The 19,175-nt window shown below is 39.7% G+C and overlaps 1 protein-coding gene across 50 annotated transcripts in view; it reads right to left on the bottom strand.

The window, feature by feature from the left end:
* RIMS1 (regulating synaptic membrane exocytosis 1) overlaps nt 1-19,175 on the bottom strand; it is a 471,679-nt gene that overhangs the window by 120,827 nt on the left and 331,677 nt on the right. For 22 of the 50 annotated variants that reach the window (XM_067011361.1, XM_067011345.1, XM_067011358.1 and 19 more), the window contains one exon: nt 4,505-4,576. The exons of 11 other annotated variants lie outside the window; for them this stretch is intronic. In XM_067011361.1, coding sequence (XP_066867462.1) covers nt 4,505-4,576 — 72 coding nt within the window. Of the gene's footprint in view, nt 1-4,504; nt 4,577-13,379; nt 13,464-19,175 lie in introns of all 50 variants that reach the window. 17 more of the 50 variants (XM_067011328.1, XM_067011324.1, XM_067011326.1 and 14 more) reach the window with 2 other exon arrangements.

Consider the following 19,175-nt stretch of genomic DNA (forward strand, 5'->3'; position numbering starts at 1 on the left):
GCCCTTGCGTGGCCCCAAACTAAATGGCACAAATATAAAAAGCAATTTCAAGGGCAAATAAGTGGCTTTCTAGATGAATGGTACACAGATCTTCCCAAGCCACGAGCTTGTAGGGCGGGAGACCAGTGCGTCCTGTTGGGGGTTAACCATTTCGCCCCAGGGCTGTTTCTCCTTTGACACAAACTAAAAGTAACTCAGTAACAAAACAGTTTCTGCCACCAGCCAAACGATGACCAATATGAAAGCGTGGGCCCAAGGGGAGACAGAGAAACTACTCTGCCTGGGGAAAACCGAGGAGGGTGGCAGCAGGGCTGGATCACAGGAGGGGAAGCAGAGGAAAGTGAAAATGCAGAGGGCTGGAGAGAGACGAGCAAGGCTTTGGAGAAAGAGAAGGTGGAAACAAGTAGCGTTTGTTTCAGACAAGAGGAAAGGAGGGTTAATCAAGAAATGCTGAGGTACAGGAGTGAAACGTGAGAGAATCCAGGTTTTTCGATGAAGTGGCATGTGCTAAAGGATGTAAGGGTGTCGGAGGGAAAGAGATCATAAACCAGCATGTTGGGCAGTGAGTGAGAGAGAAGGAGAATGACGGTAACAGCTATTCTCACTGGGCATCCACATGGCGCCGTCTACACACGCCAGCCACTAGTGTGTATGTGCGTGTATAGACGTGTGTGTGTATGCATGCATACCACATACATACACACGTGTCCTCTTTTTGTTTTGCATTCTCACAACAGCTCTAAGAAGTGCTACTGTTCCTATTTTATAGATGGAAAAACTGGGGGTCACAGAGTGACTTGCAGGCAAAGAGCTAACATGATAAAGGCAGGACCCACGCAGGTCTATGAAGCGCCAACACTGCTCCTTTTTCTGCCTTTGGGACAGGATTGGTTTCTGTATCATGAGATGAAACATGGTAATTTCACATCCCTGGATGTATTGCTAATCTTGTAAAACAAAATATAACTATCTGTGCAGGTATCAAATTGCTTGACAAGATTTAATAGAATCGGTTTTTGAGAGTTTATAGGAACAAAATATACGGAAAATGGTATTTGATTGAATATCTACTCTGCTTTATATGTCTATACATAATATATATTTGAAACAAAAATAATGAGGGTTCTAGAGCAAAGTATGAATTCCAACCTGACTATGACTCCAGTTCATCTCCAAACCCATTGCTAGATATTCACCACTGAGTTCAACCTACGTCTTCTCTCTTCACCTAAAGTCTTAGGTGTTGTGACTTGAACTTTAGTAAAACACATTTCCCACCCAGACCTTAGGTTGTTAGACATTTCTGTTGCTGCAAGCAGACTTGCAGTGAATTGCTTCTATTGCGGCTTAAAAATAGAATTCTGTTTTTTTTTCTTTTAATTACTTGTTAAAGGACAGACATGCATGTGGTATTTAAGGTCACCATGGTTCCTCCCGTCATGGCCATTTCAGGCTTACACGGACTTTTTCCCGGAGTGCCAGCACAACAAAAAATGCATACGCGAGCAATTCTAAATACCAGTTGTTACCCCACACCCCCCAGTTAGGATGCAGAGAGCAAGTTCCACAAGAAGAAAAGACCTCAGAACAGGACGTGCAGTGGTGCCAGCAATCCACAAAGCTCACCTTACATGAGGGTGAAAAGTTGACACTTTTATTTACTAAGGAGCTTCTTCCGAGGGTCTGAAGCTCTATTTCAATGGTGAGGCACCAAAGTCAGAAGTAGGTTCTGCCTTTCTTCTATCTGGAACTGGTTACCGTATCTTTCAAAATATTTTCCTACAAGTCTGTTTCTCAAAAGGTCAAATTTTTTGAGGTCAAACAAAGGACCTTCAAAAAGTATGATCATCACAGCAAATTCTGCCAGAGGCCAAGGTGTGTCTGTGTGCTGGGGCTCCTCTGGGGAAGAAGTCAACTCCCGAAGGCCAAGAATCAGCATCGGAGCATTCATAATGTGTCTGTAGCTACACGTCACCTCAAGGTACCTTCTAAACAAACGAGAGCTAACGTAAACCTAGGCCACTTCTTTTGTAACTAGCTATTCAACAATTCACTCAAAAGCCAGGCATGTGATTTACACTCGAATAAAAATCAACAAAGAGCTTTAATTATAATCAAATCCGCATACCTAAAAGGTTTGAGTTTTCTATATCCAACCTACAGCAAAGTAAGTAATGGTAAGAGGAATACGAATAGGGTCCTTAAGCAAACATTTGGGGCTAGGAGTTGGCGGAATCCCTGCTGCTCCTACGGGAGGGAAGATTAGTGTTTACAGACGTGTTCGGTGTTGCATGGCAGATGCTAAGCTAAGGTAAGCATAGGCAGTGGACTCTAGAATCATCTAACATCTTGTAAAACAGTATCTTATTGCCATTAGCCACTGAAACTGTGAAACTGCACACAGCAGTCACTCAACTAGTAATTGTTAAATGAATTAAAGAAGCCTGAATGGAATATAAAGAATATGAAACTTTGAGGAACATTTTCAGTCTTGTCAAAATAATTGGAATTGTGTGTGCATATGACTCGGGGGGCTGTGAATGATGGCTGAAGATTTAAAATCATTTACATGCTGGTAAAGAGACAGCTATTAGCTGGGTTGACAGTAAAGAATATATATACAGTGACTTAGTCAGTGTTGTTTCATTACTTTCTTCTTATCTGTCTATCTATCCATCCATCAGTCTATCTATCTATTTCTCTGTACCTGTATGTATGTATGTATGTGTGTATCAATATTTATCTATCCATCTATCTTTCTGTCTGTCCATCTATCTGTCTCTCTCTCTCTCCTTTCCTCTATATGTATCTATCTGTCTGTCCATCTATGTATGTATGTATGTATGTATGTATGTATCTTATCTATTTATCCATCTGTCTGTCCATCTATCTGTTTCTCTCTCTCTCTCTTTTCCTCTACCTGTAACTATCTGTCCATCCATCAATGTATGTATGGATGGATGTATGTATCTGTCTATCTATCTATCTATCCATCCATCCAACTCCTGTAAAACTGAATTTCTACTCAACACTTTTTTTGGTCCTCAGGATTCTTGTTCCATTGTAAGTTAAGTTCCCTAAACAGCTGATATCTCCATAGACCATTAGCCAGGAACCAATCCATCTCCTCTTCACACACAACCCTTGATGTGACTAATACCGACTCAGTTTTCTGACTTCATCTCAGAGTTAATGTCTTCTGGGAAGCTCCCCTTTTTGCTGCTGTCTATTTGATTCCTTGAAAGTAACACATAGTGGTGTACATATTCGTTAACTGCATGGATCACTGAAGTGTACAGACTCCCTCTCGACCAAGCCTATTGTAACAGCCTAGCTGGTGTCTGGCATCTACACCTGGGTTCTTCAATTCACCTTCCAAAGTGTTGTTAAAGTCATCTATAATCTTGGAACTCAAAACGAATCATCTACTTCTCACATTTAAAGCCTGTCCGTGGCTCATGGACGAATAAGGTAGAAGCTGAAATGCTACACCATGGCACACGAGGTCATTTATAACAACCTCTAAGGATTTCTCCCGTTTTGTTTTCAGCCCTCTCTCCCAACTCCTGATTGGAATCCTATTTTCCCTCCCCAAATGGGTATGGTTTCCCCAAACTCAAGAGGATATGTCAAGGCCCAGTGTTCTCTCATACTGTTCCCTTCTCACAGAACACGCTGCTCTTCACATGTACTTTCATACACCTGGATTAGGTCAAGTGCCACCTGTTGATGACCTATTTCCTAATCTCATTGCAGTCACCTCTTTTCCTTGTGTTCTCACTGTACGATGTGCACACCTCTATGGCAGGAGTGACACTTGAAGGCACGCATTCACTTACCACTATGTCACCCTGCATGCTCTCAATACTGGTTGGATGAGTGGATATATGTTAATTGGATTTTTTGGTGGTTTTTTTGTTTTTGTTTTTTTTTTACAGCTACGTAAAAAATCTGTCAGTATCTTGTACCTAAAAGTATTTTAAAAATCGGTGGCAATGAATGAATTGCAAACAAAAGATCAGTAATCCCTTAATTTCTATATCAACTCAGCAAATATCTTAGGTTGTAATTACAAGTAGACTCTTAGAGTATCCATTCGTAGAGGAGAGATTTAAGAAGTTGGCATCATTCAGATAAATAACAGACGCTCAAAATATTTGCATATTTCAGGTAATACATTCCTTGGTAACATTTCAATGATTTCAGAAACTAAATACTGATGTCTTAATATGTATATAGGAATGCACTGGATTTAATCCTCTTTAGTAATCGGAATGATCACTAAGAGAAATGCATGAGATTTTTCTTAAGCCCTAAGACTTAAGGGCTGCCTTCAAATTACCCATCTCATTTTTTGAATGAGGCTATTCCCGTATAGGAGATTTCTTTACAGGAATGTCTTTAAACATCACAATTGTGTTTAAGCACATGTCAAATGACAGAGAAGGCGCCCCAGAACATCTTAGTGAACAGAAGATGCCGCACAGCACAACACCAAGCCTACCTTTCTGCATCAGAGGCAGTGCCTTTCCTAGTCTGTTTTTGGGTGCTAGATCTTTCAGACTTTCTGGAGTGCCTGTGGAATGAAATGTTAAAGAAATACAAAATATATGATGAATCAAGCTACGGTCATCTCATACAGTGATAAAAGCAATAGACATGAAAAATGGCAACTATTTTACCTAAATGGTTTTGTCAGCCCGTACTTTTAAAAATAAAATGAAAATAAAAACCAGAACTGGTACTGTGTGGAAGACACAGGTTTCCCAACAGGAGACACAGAAGCTGACACCCCATCAGTGTAGATGCGTTAAGTCTACAGTCTTGATGTCATGGGGGTTCCTGCTGGCAACTGTGCCTTCCTGGGGAAGAAGCAAACTCAATGGTGAAATGCAGTGATGATAAACGTGGTGACAGTTATGGTTTAGGTGCTGAAAGACCACACACGGGGAAGTGCCCTCCACTCTGACAGGTAGAAACTTGGTGCTACAAAGATGTTCTCCTATGCTTTTTTTCACAAAATTAAACTGGGGCCAAAATTAAACCCCAAAATTATGAAGAAAAGAGAAGAAAAATGCTCTAGGGAAACGTGTTTGACATAAATAAAAGTATTTAAAAATCAACTATTCAAATTACTTTAAAAGATTGTCATAAAGATACTTTTGCAATCATGTAGCATTTTAAAAACCTAATCACACGTCACAAATCAAAGAACTGATAAAGTTCCGGATTTACTCTATGTTCTAAAAGTAGGTATGTACATCGAACATTTGAAATCCAAAATGCATTTTCCTATAGAAATTAGGCTTATACATAGAGTTTATCTCCCCAAGGCAGCTTACGTATGTCTATTCAACCTAAAATGTGTCTGGACTACAATACATTTGAAAGAAATAAAAAAAAACCATTGTGGTCAAGAAACTCACTTATTTAAAACAAAACAGAGACACCATAAAAAACATTATAGTTTATCTTGATAATTGATTGTCTACAATTTATCCTTATTTTCATTTCCTGATATCCCTTCCTTCCAACAATGTTAAGGAGAAAACTGACTTTTGGGGAGACATGATTAACATATGACATCGTACTAGTTTCAGGTGTACGACATAATTATTCAATATTTGTGAATATGACAAAGTGACCACCAGAATAAGCCTAGTCAACACCCACCACCACTAGCTGGAAATTTTCTTTTCCTGTGATGAGAAACTTTAAGATCTAGTCTCTTGTCTCTACTCTTTTTACTTATTAAGGCCAGACGCTCTGACATCCAGCATAGGTCCAGGCACAGGGATGCGCATCTAAGTGCCAGGTCTGCGTCACAGGGCGCGTGCGCTTCTGGGGAAGCTTGTCCCGCCCCTTTTTCTCTCCCTGCTGCCTCTTGCTCGGCTCACGTGAGTTTGCCCTCAAACTCAGAGTCTGGGTTTAGAATTTGGGTTCCAGCTGCGTATTCTTGAGACTTTCATGACTCTGACATCTCGCTTCTGAGGTGACAAAAGGGATGCGACAGAGGAGGGGCATCTCTCCTTCCCACGTCCCTTGACTAGTTGGAAATCAGGCTATTCCCCAGGAGAATTCTGGGCCAGGGCTGAGGGAGGCACCGCCTTATTTATTGTCACGATGATCCTTCGGGAAGGGGTCCACCTCACAGATGAGGAAGCAGGCTCGGGGGCAGGCCACTTGGCCGGTGGCAGAGCCGGGGCTAGAAGCTAAGTCCGGCTCCTGAGCTGCTTCTGTCACACACTGTCCAGCAAAGAGGGTGCAGGGCTTGACTCTGGCGCCTGCCCTCCGGGTGCACCCTCGTTCACAGAGGGAAGAGCCCACAATGCCAGGCACAGGCTGGGGCATGGAGGTACTCCCTCCGGCTCTAGGGGGTAGCTTTTAGCTACCTTGTCGATCGTGCGGTCGGGAGAGGGGACCGCGGGGTGCAGGAGCATCCTGAGATCTCGCCTGCCCTCAGCGCAGAGCTCGTGGGGAAGAGAAGCTCCTCCTGAAGCAGAGGGAAGGCGGCAGGTGCAGAGCAGGCGGTGCTCAGGGCGGGGCGATGGCAGAGGCAGAGGAAGAAGGTCTGCAGACCCTGGGGCCTGAGCTCGAAATTAAACTTCCCATATCATCCGGGGAAATTTATGCTTGGCCCCAGGAGTGCCCAGGGACCAGGAGAGCCAGAGTCCCTTGTCCCCTCTCAGAAGAGTGACAGCCAAGCGAGAACCCAGCGTTTAAGGTCAACCCATGAAGCTCGCGGTCACGAAGGGTTTTCACCCACTCACTCGCTCACTGACAAATATCTGTTGCATGTGTATATATGCCAGGCACTGTTCTAGCTGCTTGGAATATGTCTGTGAACAAAGCAGACAAAATTTCTGCCTTCAAGCAATTCGTGTTCTAGTGGTAGAAGACAAACCATAAGCAAAGACAGAGGCAGAAACAAAAAAACCCTCAAACAAGTCAATTGTATAACATGTCAGAAGGGGATCAGTGCTAACAACAGCAACGATGAACAGTCAACCAGGGCAAAGGGGGTTCAGAGATGTGGGGATGGAAGGGTGCCTGGGGACAGGGGTGGATTGCAGTTTGCAGGAAGATGCTCTGGAATGTTCAGGCGACAGTAAGTGGACCAGGAAGGAAAGTGTTGAGAGAGAGAAGGGTTCGTGGGTGGAGGGCAGGCACGAGAAGCACCTGCAGGCCCTTGTACCAACTTTCTACCTTCCGGTAGCAGAAAGGTGACAAGAATCTTTTAGAACTTCTCTGCTTTTCTCCCATCCCTAGTAATTTCTAGGAGTCCGTCAAGACCCAACCGAGATCTTATTTCTTCTATAAAACTTTCATCTCTTCCGCTTCTCATCCCTCAACTTAATGGGTTTGGATGCAAGGCGGATCGTCACAGTACCTGGTGATGGTGATAATGACGATACTAACGGTGTCTAATATTTACTAAGAACTTGCCGCATTCTCTCACCTAAGCTCACCGATCCAACAAGGAGGTACTAAGCTTTCAGCCTTTGTAAGAATAAAGAGATTGAGGCTTAGAGGGGTTAAGTCATTTGCTCTCACTCACATGGTCCTTACACGTCAAACTAAGAGTCTATAATCTCAATGTCCATGAACGCGTTGCATCTGTGGCATAAATGACGCTGGATCATAGTAGCTGAAAGCACGGACTCTAGAGCCAAACTGGCTTTGATGTCTACTCTGTTTCTGACCAGCTGGATGATTTTAGTCAAGTTACTTAACCTCTCTGGGCCTCAGTTTTTTCCACCTGCAAAATGGCAATAATAATACTATCACCTTACAGATTTGCTAACTCTAAATATTTCAGTATTACTCAGTATTTGTATTGTAGTTTTTTGCAGTATTACACAGAACAGGGATTTAGTGCTTTTAGCATTACTTAACATAGGAAGAGATCAATGCTATAAAAGTATGATTTAAAATGATAATAATATATATTTGTTTCTTGAAGATAAAGACTCTTATTCATGTGTAAGAGTATCAAACTCAATGTCCCATAACTGGATGACAAATATTCAGGCAGAGGTTCATGCATCTAACTTTTGTCCTTGTTTTAGTGTTTAACCCTCTTGTTATGGATGCCCTTTTTTTTCTCTTCAAATGTCACAGAAACGTACTTTATTGAAGATTCTTCTAAAGATTTCTACAAAGGACATGCCTTTATAATTCTTCTAACCACTTAAAAGAATCCTCAAGTTGAGTTAAAATGACATTCACTTGATTGTAATAATTCAGTGTAAAGCAAGAACAGAGAAGAAAATAGAAAATCCTACCATCCTTTCTACCCCCAATCCTAAGCTACAGCTATGAATATATTGTATGTTTAAACACAGCTCTTTCTTGGAAGAGGGTCTTATGATACGTAAACAGGAGAGGTTAAAACCATCAATTTATATTCTTGTATTATTTCCCTCAAACTATTGATCATGTGATCATAAAATGGATCACAGTGAAAGGAACTACCTTCTGCCTTACACTACTCTTTCCTAAGTTCCTCACGGGCAGGAATTGTGTTTGGGTTATTACCGTAACATCAACACCCAGGACATAGTAGCTTCTCAATAAATATATGTTGGCTAGGTGGTTAAAAAAGTAATATTTTGAGTATTCTACTGGAATTTGAGAGTCTAAAAGGTTACAGGTAAAAACCTAATCAGGTTTATACAGTTCAGCTTACATCAAATCAAATAAATTTAGACATAAAACTTGGCATTGTTTTCTGGTCTTTGGTAAAACCTATAAGATACCATAAATAAGAAATGCCCTCTGGTTACTGCCTTATGCATAACGAGGCGTCAGTCATCATTACTGGCCCAATACATGTTCATCATGACGCAACCAGGCAGCATGGACTCAGTTTTAGCGTCTTGAGGGCCATCAGAATTCAGCTAGTCCATCTACAACCACCTAAATCTACAGATGAGGAAAATGAGTTCCAGGAAAGTTAAGTGACTTGTCCAAGGGAATATGGGTCTTAGTCAGTAGGTGAGGCACCGTCGTGGCCCATGGCCCTAGGTTCCCACCCCCTCTGCCATCTGGTGACTTTGAATGATGATGTTTGTTGGAGGGATCCTTAGACAAAAGCAAACGAAACAGTGACAGTGTCTCCAGCATGTCTTAGTTATTTGGGGTTTTAACATGTGTTCTGTTGAATCAAAATTTTTTATCATTATTTTATTACATGTAAAGAATGTTTCTTTGGTGTAGATGTGCAAGAATCAGAGATCCTGAGTTTGTTTTTTTTTTTTTTTTACTTCGCAACTTACAGTTGTATGATTTTGGCCTGATGCCTCCCAGTTCACAGGGCACAAATTAAGGTCCTTAAAAGCTATAAAGGTATATTCAAACGTAAGATATAACAATAATTATTGTATTATTAAAGGGAAGCAAGAGTAATGATCAAAAAGTGAGGGCATTCCTAATTAAGTCTAATTTTCTGGAAGTTCCATTTTTAATGATTATTCTCTATTAGATTAAGTGTGAAGTTTCATAAAATGTACTAATGAAGAGAAGGCAATTGTTAAAATCTGTTTCTGGGCCACTTTCCTTTCCTCACCTATAACTAAATTCGGTTAGAGCAACTCCCTGAAGACACTGATAGATAAAACTTTTCTGAAGATACTACAATTCTACTAAAGTGGCAAATTAACAAGCTAATAAAATGAAAATATAGTCTGCTTTGGGGAAAATGTAATAAATTCTACCACATAATGTTTTAATTATAATTAACACTGATATCATAAGAATATTTCTGTCTATATATTGGTTGCCTATCCAGATGGCTTAATGTGAAATGCAAATCTCCATCATCTTGTTCCCTTATAATTTGGGGAAGGAAAAAATGAAATTTAAACAGAATCTACCTAAATAAGAAATGTTCACATACGGTGAAGATGGATGCATACAATTAAGATATATTTACCCTTTTGTTTATTATTGATATTTATATATATGACTACAGCCATTAAATAGACTCACCAAGTATTTCAGTACAGGGGTACGTTTCATTCATTTAAATAAAGGACATCTTTGAAAATCATAGATGATAAAGGATGTTGTTATAAAGCAAACAAAAATGATTAGTGATGCACTGAATTTATAGGTGGTTCTACATTAACTCTACATCTACATGGCAAGTATCATGAATTCTGGAAGTGAAAAAGTGGGTAATTTCTTTATCTCATAAATATTTTCAATGGAGAAAGAAGATTCATCCACTTTGAATAAAAAGAAACCACCTGATATTTAAGGATAAAGATTCCTATAGGCAAGTAGCTGCTTCCAAGTTGCAAAAGAAATTAGAACTAGATTAGCAGAATAATTCAGGAATTAATTTTAAACACAGTGGGATACTTTAAACTCCTGGAAAATAACGTTATTTTATCAAATATTTTCCATTTTATTTAAGTCACATCAATAAATTGCCTCCTGAAAAATATCATGTACACTGATGCAAAAGCATTCTCAATCAAAACAATGGAGTCAGTAACTTCAAGCCAATGAAGTATTAACATACGTCTCAAAATGTACCAAGTAAGAACTATCACCTCACTTTTATTAGAATGGTCACTATCAAAACTTTTTTTTAATTTAAAAAGAATATGTTGCGTTTTCTTGAAAAAAAATTAACCAAAAAGTTGAATTAGATGATGATAATAATATTAATAATAACAGTCATTTATACTTGCCTTTCACACTTAAGGATGATTCATTCAATTGTGAACACTAAACTCAGAACCTCAATGCTTCAGGGGTCTATATTAAAATACATTTTTTCTAACTTGCCACTAACAAATTTTGGTTAATTTGAAGCCACAAGTAGCTCTCAATTTTACTAAGATTCATAACAGAGTTATGTGCACACAGGTTCATAAAAGTTACTATTTATATATTAAAATAATGCCATTTACAAAGAAATACTTTGTTATTGGAGTGATGATTCTTAAAATTTTCAATATTTTTAAAATTTTGCAAGAAAATTTTCACTAGAATTTTAAAGTCACAAACATTCCCTGGGGTTACAAACTTACGTATTTTTTCCTCATCGTTGTTTTACAAAATCCTACAACTTCTAGGAAAATTCCTCCATCTAGAGAAACATGCTTCCATGTTAATTCCAAATAAAGCTATTGTACCACTTGAGATGACATCAAGATTTCTTACTGTTGAAATTAAATTATGGAGAAATGGTACATTAAGAATTGTGTGTGTGTGTGTGAACACACGCACTGTGTGAAATAAGACGGCAACTCAATGCTTTCCAACTTACTAGAGAGCTCTCTTAAGCAAATATTTACTTACTGTATTACTATGTTAGTTTCAAAATAATCAAATATGCTTTGATACCGGACATCCAAAGGCGGTTATATGAATTGTCACTGATTTTAGAATATTTTTTTTTAGCAACCAGTGACCTAGGGCAAAAGTCACCTGATGGCAAAATTCTTATGCACATTCACTGTCTCCAAATCTGATGCCATGTTCACCTCATCTGTGAATTGGCAGAAACTTCTGAATGAGTAAATAAAGCTAATAGGAGGTGAAATGCAAGTGTTGTGCTCCTGAACGGTTGCCACGGTTACCTATGAATTTAGCATCAGCTGATGCAGTAATTTCTCTCTCATTTTTATGGGCACTTATACTCATATATTTTAATAATAGAAACTTATTGTAAATAACATTCTGTTCCCAACAGTAATAAATCATAGTATCAAGCCATTTAAAATGTATTTCCTTTTGTTGAACACAGAATTTACTTATAAATAAATCATAATGAAAAGTAAAATGTTCAGAATTATGTATTAGGAAGAGTTTCCTTTAATAATCTTATCTAAAAGGACTATTTCTGCTTCTAAAATCTACCTTTAAAATTATATATAAAGTCTATGAAATCAAATAACATAATTAGTTCACATGTTATTAAAAGACAACTAATCTTCAACTAATCTTTATCTCATGTATGTAAGAACTAAAACTACTATTTGGATTTCCATGTGGCTTATCCTAAACCCAGATAAACTTACATTTATATTCACTACAGAGACCATCACACTTAATCGTCTTATACTCTAGCAATCATTACCTAAGATGAAATCCAGAAGTCTTTTATAAGAGGAAATTCTAAGTTCCTTGATGGCCCTGATGCTGCTTTTCTTAAACACTGTTGTGACTCTAGCCATTAGAATAGTGCACACAGTAAGCGCACAAAATATTTTTGCTGAATGAATGAGTAGCAATGTGGATGCACATTAAAAAATTTTATTTATACTATTATTTTATATTCTTATTTGAAAAGACTTTAAGTTTACAATAATTTTTAGATTGGAGATTTTACTAATTTTTCTAGTCCCATAAATTCTATCCTAGAAATCAGTTAGCAGTAGAAGGAACTAGATTTAAATTCCAAATACGTAAGTCATATTAAGCGGTAAAGGTCTTAAAGATTAAAGCATAATAAAATATTCAAAAAGCCTCCATAAAATACCATCTTGGGGTACAACATTTGTAAGATGACTTCTTAATATTCTCTGAGTGATGGCGTTTAGTTTTTCTTTCAAATTGAAATATACTAAATAAAATGTCACCCATGTGTTGACTGAATTTCTGCTTCATCAGAAGAGAAGCAGCCAAAACACCCATAACCTTTCGTAGCCAGCTGGGAAACGACATGGCCTACGTATAACAACCATCACAAAAGAGGAGAAGTGGGTGAACAACACCCAAGAAGGAAAACAAAGCAACGGAAATACATATTGTGGCACTTGTGACATCACAGCATGAAGTAGATTCAAAGCACTGATGGTATTTTTAAAAACCTACCTTGTTGACTGACCCTAGCCCTGGACAATATTTGGCTTAAAAACACAATATTCATGAAATAGATAAGAACGAGGTATTCTGTCTTAAATCAGGGAAGATGCCCCAAAGCCTAAACTTCATTATTAACAAAACAAGACGATGAAGATCAGATCATCAACCAGTATAACAAAAGAATAGGCTCTGTGATAGACTTTAATACATTTTAAAGCACCTGAGAATTTTAATTTAGTCAAGTGTAGACAAAATCAATAGTTAAATATGTTTCTAGAAAATCGAAACCCTAAGACAAATGCTCATTAAGAGAGAACTCTCCCACTGGACCCAACTTTATTGTGTTTAAACCATGCCCTGTGCATGCTAGTTTCACTTCAGGAAACATTCTAAGGTGCTTTATCAGAGATGGATGCATTTAGTTTTGGAATCACCACCTCTTGCTCTCTGGCCCCTAAAAGGAAGGCATCGTAACCACATGACTCTTGGCTACCCTCCACTTGGTGGCCTGCCAGCCTCTGGAAGCCACTTGTCTGTGGGGAGGAAGTGACTAGTACCTGTCATTCTCCGGAGACGCATGCTGGATTTGAATCCTGGGGCTAGGAGGCCGTCTCCTATCTAGAGAGGGGGACCATCTACCCCTGTTTGCCCAATGAACAAGACAGGAAAAAACAAGACATTTAGTAACTCCTAAAATAAAAGAATATATGGAACAAGAGGACTGGAAAATCACCCCAAAAAGTCAAAGTGTAGATTCTTTGCTCCATAATTTACTCTTCCTTTTTTTCAGGCCTTGGAAAGACAAATGACAGTATTGTAAGAAAATAAAACTTGTAGCCTGACGTGTGAATAGAGAAACAACTTATTTGGGAAGATGTTTGAAATCTCCCGGGTAATTTTGTTCTTTTAAATGTGGTGTGTGCCTGCCAAACTATATAGACACATAAATACATATATATAACTTTACAAAGATGCATCCTTAAGAATCAGGCAGATGTCTGAATAAAATAGATTTAAGAAGCCACCAATGCTTATTTGATACTAGGTCTTGAAATTACCGGATAAAGTGGCAAAGATGAGGTGTGTGAATTTAATACAAAGCAGAAGCATAGTTTAAGTGGAAGAACTAAAACTACTCTCTAGTGTGGAAACAATAACATGAACAAATAATTCATGGAAATGCTACCAGTGAAGTCTTAACGAGTTTTCTGGGGAAAACTGCAGGGTTAAGTAACTGAAATGAAAAAATTGTGAGCAAAAAACCACTGATGGATAAAAGTGGGAAATACAGATAAATGCCATGGTAAAATAGCATTACCTTCAAAAAATCTTGCTAATCTTTACTTGCAAAGCTATCTCTCCATGGGGTAAACAGTTGTTTTCTTATTTCAGCATTTACAAGAATACTGTTTTTATGATTAACAGTTCAATAAAAGTTTGAAACTTGGTTCATTCTTTTATTAAACTATCTTGAGATTCTGTCTCTGCATAACCACAAATTACAGACATCTGGGCAAATACTGAAAAGAGGCAGTAAGGGACTGGATGGCCCAAATTTGGAAATTTTAATATATTCGATAGGAACATTTTAAGCAGGATAATTTCTCTGCGTATTGGCTTCCTCATGTGCAACAAGGGGTCACTGAATGGGGTTTAAGACTCATCTAACTATACGATTTTTTTTTTTTTTTTTTTTTTTTTTTTTTTTTTGTGATACGCGGGCCTCTCACCGCTGTGGCCTCTCCCGTTGCGGAGCACAGGCTCCGGACGCGCAGGCTCAGTAGTTGTGGCTCACGGGCCCAGCCGCTCCGCGGCACGTGGGATCCTCCCGGACCGGGACACGAACCCGCGTCCCCTGCATCGGCAGGCGGACTCTCAACCACTGCGCCACCAGGGAAGCCCTAACTATACGATTTTATAATAATCCAAAGAAGACCAGTAATAACATTTTTTAAGAGCCATCTTTTTTTGCCATTAACTTGGCTTCGTGGATTTATTAGACAATCTGGACAAAAGCAGCAGAGGGCTATCAACATGGGACCAGGATAGCTTTACTCAGCAGGTGCTCTTCTCTGAAAGCCCCTGGGAAGCCCCACCACTGAGCCTTGGGTGGACTGAAGGCGGGCTCTGAGGAAGCCGTGAAGCAAATAAAGATACTTGAAAGCAGAATTCAGGCAGAAGAGAAAACCGTGTGGCATGTTCTCTGGAATGTGTTATGTGTTTGTGAAGTTCAAAACAAATTTGCATTCATTTCAAATTATTGAATTATTTTAAATGATTATATAGTTGGTCAATCCAATCAGAATGCTTGAAAATGTATCTTTGCACTTTACTGGCTTTTGTTCTGCAGACACAATAAAGAAAAACATTTCTAAAATAGTTGAAGACAACTATAGCTAGTGTTTTCCACATGAAATTGTACTCAGTCATGAGAAAACTTAAGGTGTTCTTTAAAAATACAGAGTCAATATGTTTTTCTTTAAACATTTTTGAAGGAATAAGTAATATTCACTTGACAAGATTATGAATAACCTTGCTTCCTGAGGCAAAATTCCAGTCCTTGTGTTTATTTAAACACAAAAAGTAAAAAAAAAAATGCTATAATTATGAAACATGCAGAGAAAGCCATGAAGGAGAGGGTGTACGTTTAGAGACAAGGCATTGTGAATGCAAGCTATTAAAAGGTAAACTTTTAGAAATATTTCGCATCATACACGTATACCTGTGCACTCAAAGTCCTTCTGAATATGCTGATATGTAGTCCCAATAACATAAATGTTTGCTTTACCCTCATATCTTGGATATGATGAGAGTAGGATCAAATTATACCCAATTTTTGTCCAAAGAACAGACATTACATAAGTTTTAATATCATGCATTTGTGAACTTGAAATATACTAACATTTTATATGTTTTTAAAATGTGTCCAACTTCTTTCTCTGTTTCTCCTACCAAACGGAAGGACCAAAATTAGAATCTTTAGTCCCTTATTACTGAGCAAAACACACACCTTCCACGTCCGTTTTCACGCTAGAAGCGAGCATGGCAGGCTACACTGGAGTCATTAATCACGAAACTGAACTCAAACAGCCCCTTCTTGATTTTTCTTCCCAACTGTCTGTCTGCAGGTTACCTTAGTTGCATTATTAGTGCTTTAATCTCAGGTATTCTAAACTCATTAATTCAGGAACATCTATTTTTGGGGAGCCCATCCTTTTCTCCGTGCTCAGAACAACAGGGCAAGGGTCACTCTGGTGTCTGTGGAACTGAAGGAGCAGGCTGGGGCCTCCCCAAATAAGGGGCTACAGTGTCTTGTTTTGCTCTGTTTGGGCAGTTACATCAACTACACCCAGCACAGAATAAGTAATGAATAAATATTTGCAAATATTTAAGTAGATAATAAGAGGCTAAGATTTGAGGTTTGGGGGTAATACTGGTAAGAAACAATAAGAAACTTAACTAAGAAATCAACAGCAGTAAGGGGACCCACCGAGGAGATATAAGGACATAGAACTGACAGTCCTCAGCAAGCAATGAAATGGTTCTTACATTGGGGCTCTTCTCCCAGCAAGGATATACCTTACAACAAAAGTGCGTGTGTTTAAATGTGTCATTCGTATGTATGCTTGCAGATTTACACACCTTTCAGGGGTGCATATGTCCTGGCAGAGCACAGCTAAGCAGCTTAACTATCTAAAAGGAGATTATATGGAAATGTAAACCATTCATTCCCTAAATAGCACACACAAAAAATATCTGTGAAGTTCTGTCATATTAGACACTAAACCTGAACAGACTAGAGATCTGATTATACAGTACATATTTTTATTGTCTATTCCCATTATTCATTTAGTCCTTTGAAACATTTCCCCCAATTCTATTTTAAGTGAAAATTAATATAGGTGCTTATACTTTGGAATAAAGTTTATTTATTTCAATTCAAGTTACAGTTAAGTTTGAGGTAGGAACTTCCTTTCTCTTAGGCCTCGTGTTTCCATGTGGAGGGAAACTCCTTCAAGTCCTACTTCAGGCCTCTCTCCACCCCAAGGAGGGAGGAGGGGGACTTTGTGTTAAAGAATCAGGCACGGGGCTTCCCTGGTGGCACAGTGGTTGAGAATCCGCCTGCCGATGCAAGGGACACGGGTTCGAGCCCTGGTCTGGGAAGATGCCACATGCCGCGGAGCAACTAGGCCCGTGAGTCACAACTTCTGAGCCTGCGCGTCTGGAGCCTGTGCTCCTCAACAAGAGAGGCCGCGACGGTGAGAGGCCCGCGCACCACGATGAAGAGTGGCCCCCGCTCGCCGCAACTAGAGAAAGCCCTCGCGCAGAAACGAAGACCCAACACAGAAAAAAAAAAAAAAAAAAAAAAGAATCAGGCACTGATGACTTAGCCCTTTCTGGATTCCACCTTCCTAATCAGTCTGCCTGCAAACAGCAAACACCACAGCAAATAAACCTGCACAGCAGCCTTCAGAAGGCAGAAGCCTCTCATGGTTCAGAAAGTGTGGCAGCCTCTTGGTGAGTCACCAGCTAGCTTACAACCGGAAGTCTAGATCCTGAACTTGTTCACTGTATTTCTGGTGATAATTAGCTCTCCCACCTTGCAGTTCTTGGGTCTAGCTCACAGCTGGACACAGACTTGGGAGGAGAAAATAAGAGGTGTTTTTAAAATTCCCCCAAAGCCCCAGATGGCACATTTACTAAGTAAAAAATAATAATGCTATCGCAAGAGATGGCAAGGCCAAATATGATCCCTGACCTCCAGGAGAACAATCTAGTGGAAGAAACGAGCATGACTAAGTGACGTAGAACGTATGTAATATGACATGGGCCCAGAAAAGAGAGTTAATAATTCTGCCTGGCAAGGAAAGGCAAGCATGTGCAGGAGAGGTTAAGAGAAGTTTTATAGACGAAATGGTTATTTGACCTCCTGTTTGGAAGAATGAGGAGAATTTTTAGGCAGACAACAAAGGAAAAAGCGTATTTCAATTTTAATGGGGAAAAGACATGAGACAAAAACTAACAACGATTAATAGAGCTTATGAGAAACGGGGCAAGAATGGCATTGGAAGTGGGGACAGGCTATAGTATAATGAAGGGGGGGCGGAATCTGTCTTGGAGATTCTCGAAGGAGAACCGATAGGACTTCTTGTCTCATCAAATGAGATGAAGGAGCAGGAGAAGTATTTCCAGCTTATATGGATCGTTATATGTTAAAGCTGCCAAAGTAGAGGGACATTTCTGAAGAGAAAGCATTTTGCCGGCAGAGGATGTGAGGGAGGCAGTGCATCTGATTTAGACTTTTGATGCACACAGGGTCTACCAACCACCGAGAAATTTAGGCCTGGTTTGCAGGGAGGGTCTGGCATGACCAGTTACAGTGGAGTGTTGTCTCCATATGTATGAGTGTGGAAACTTTTTAAAAAAGTTTATTTCTTTATTTTTGTCTGTGTTAGGTCTTCGTTGCCGCGCACGGGCTCTCTCTAGTTTTGGCGAGCGGGGGGTACTCTCCGTTGCGGTGTGCGGGCTTCTCATTGAGGTGGCTTCTCTTGTTGCGGAGAATGGGCTCTAGGCGCGCGGGCTCATTAGTTGTGGCTCGAGGGCTCGGTAGTTGTGGCGCACGGGCTTAGTTGCTCCGCGGCATGTGGGATCTTCCCGGACCAGGGCTCGAACTCGTGTCCCCTGCATCGGCAGGCGGATTCTTAACCACTGCGTGACCAGGGATGTCCCAGTGTGGAAACTTTTGATGGACAGACATATAATTTCAGGGATGGGATGGGTGGGGCAAAAGAGGAAAGCTGAAGGGGAGAAAGGGAGGAAAGGCAGCCTGTAAAGGAGACTGCCTTAGCACAGAGGTGTTAGGGAATTTGTAGAGGATGCTGAAGAAAGGAGAGGTCAGATTTCTGGAAAAGGTCAAGGAAGAAGATAAAACATCCGAGGAAAGGAATCATTCTCCAGTGGCTCTAGAAATCAGTGTTTCTGAACATGTAAGCAACATTCTGTTCTAAAACCCGGGAAAGGAAAGGTTAACAGCAGGCCAGTAACTCACTCCTTCCGGATCAGGGAACAAGGGGGAACCGATGACCTCAAGCTGACCTTGAGACAGATGAAGAAAAGTACAGTGACCTTGACCAGACCTCCTTGTAAGCATGCAGTGGTATTTGCTAGAGAAAAGATAAAAGAGAGTCCTTATCTATTCAACGTCTTCAGCAGGGTACAACTAGTGTTTCTAGATCTTTCACTGTAAATGACCCCCAAATTTCCTGACTTATGGGTCATGACTGGATGGGGCAACGGGGTAACCCCTACGTATTTTTGCTAGTTGTGTAATCAACAGAATATATTATATAATG

Source organism: Kogia breviceps, chromosome 13 (genome assembly GCF_026419965.1).
Source record: "Kogia breviceps isolate mKogBre1 chromosome 13, mKogBre1 haplotype 1, whole genome shotgun sequence".
NCBI classification, from domain to species: Eukaryota; Metazoa; Chordata; class Mammalia; order Artiodactyla; family Physeteridae; genus Kogia; species Kogia breviceps.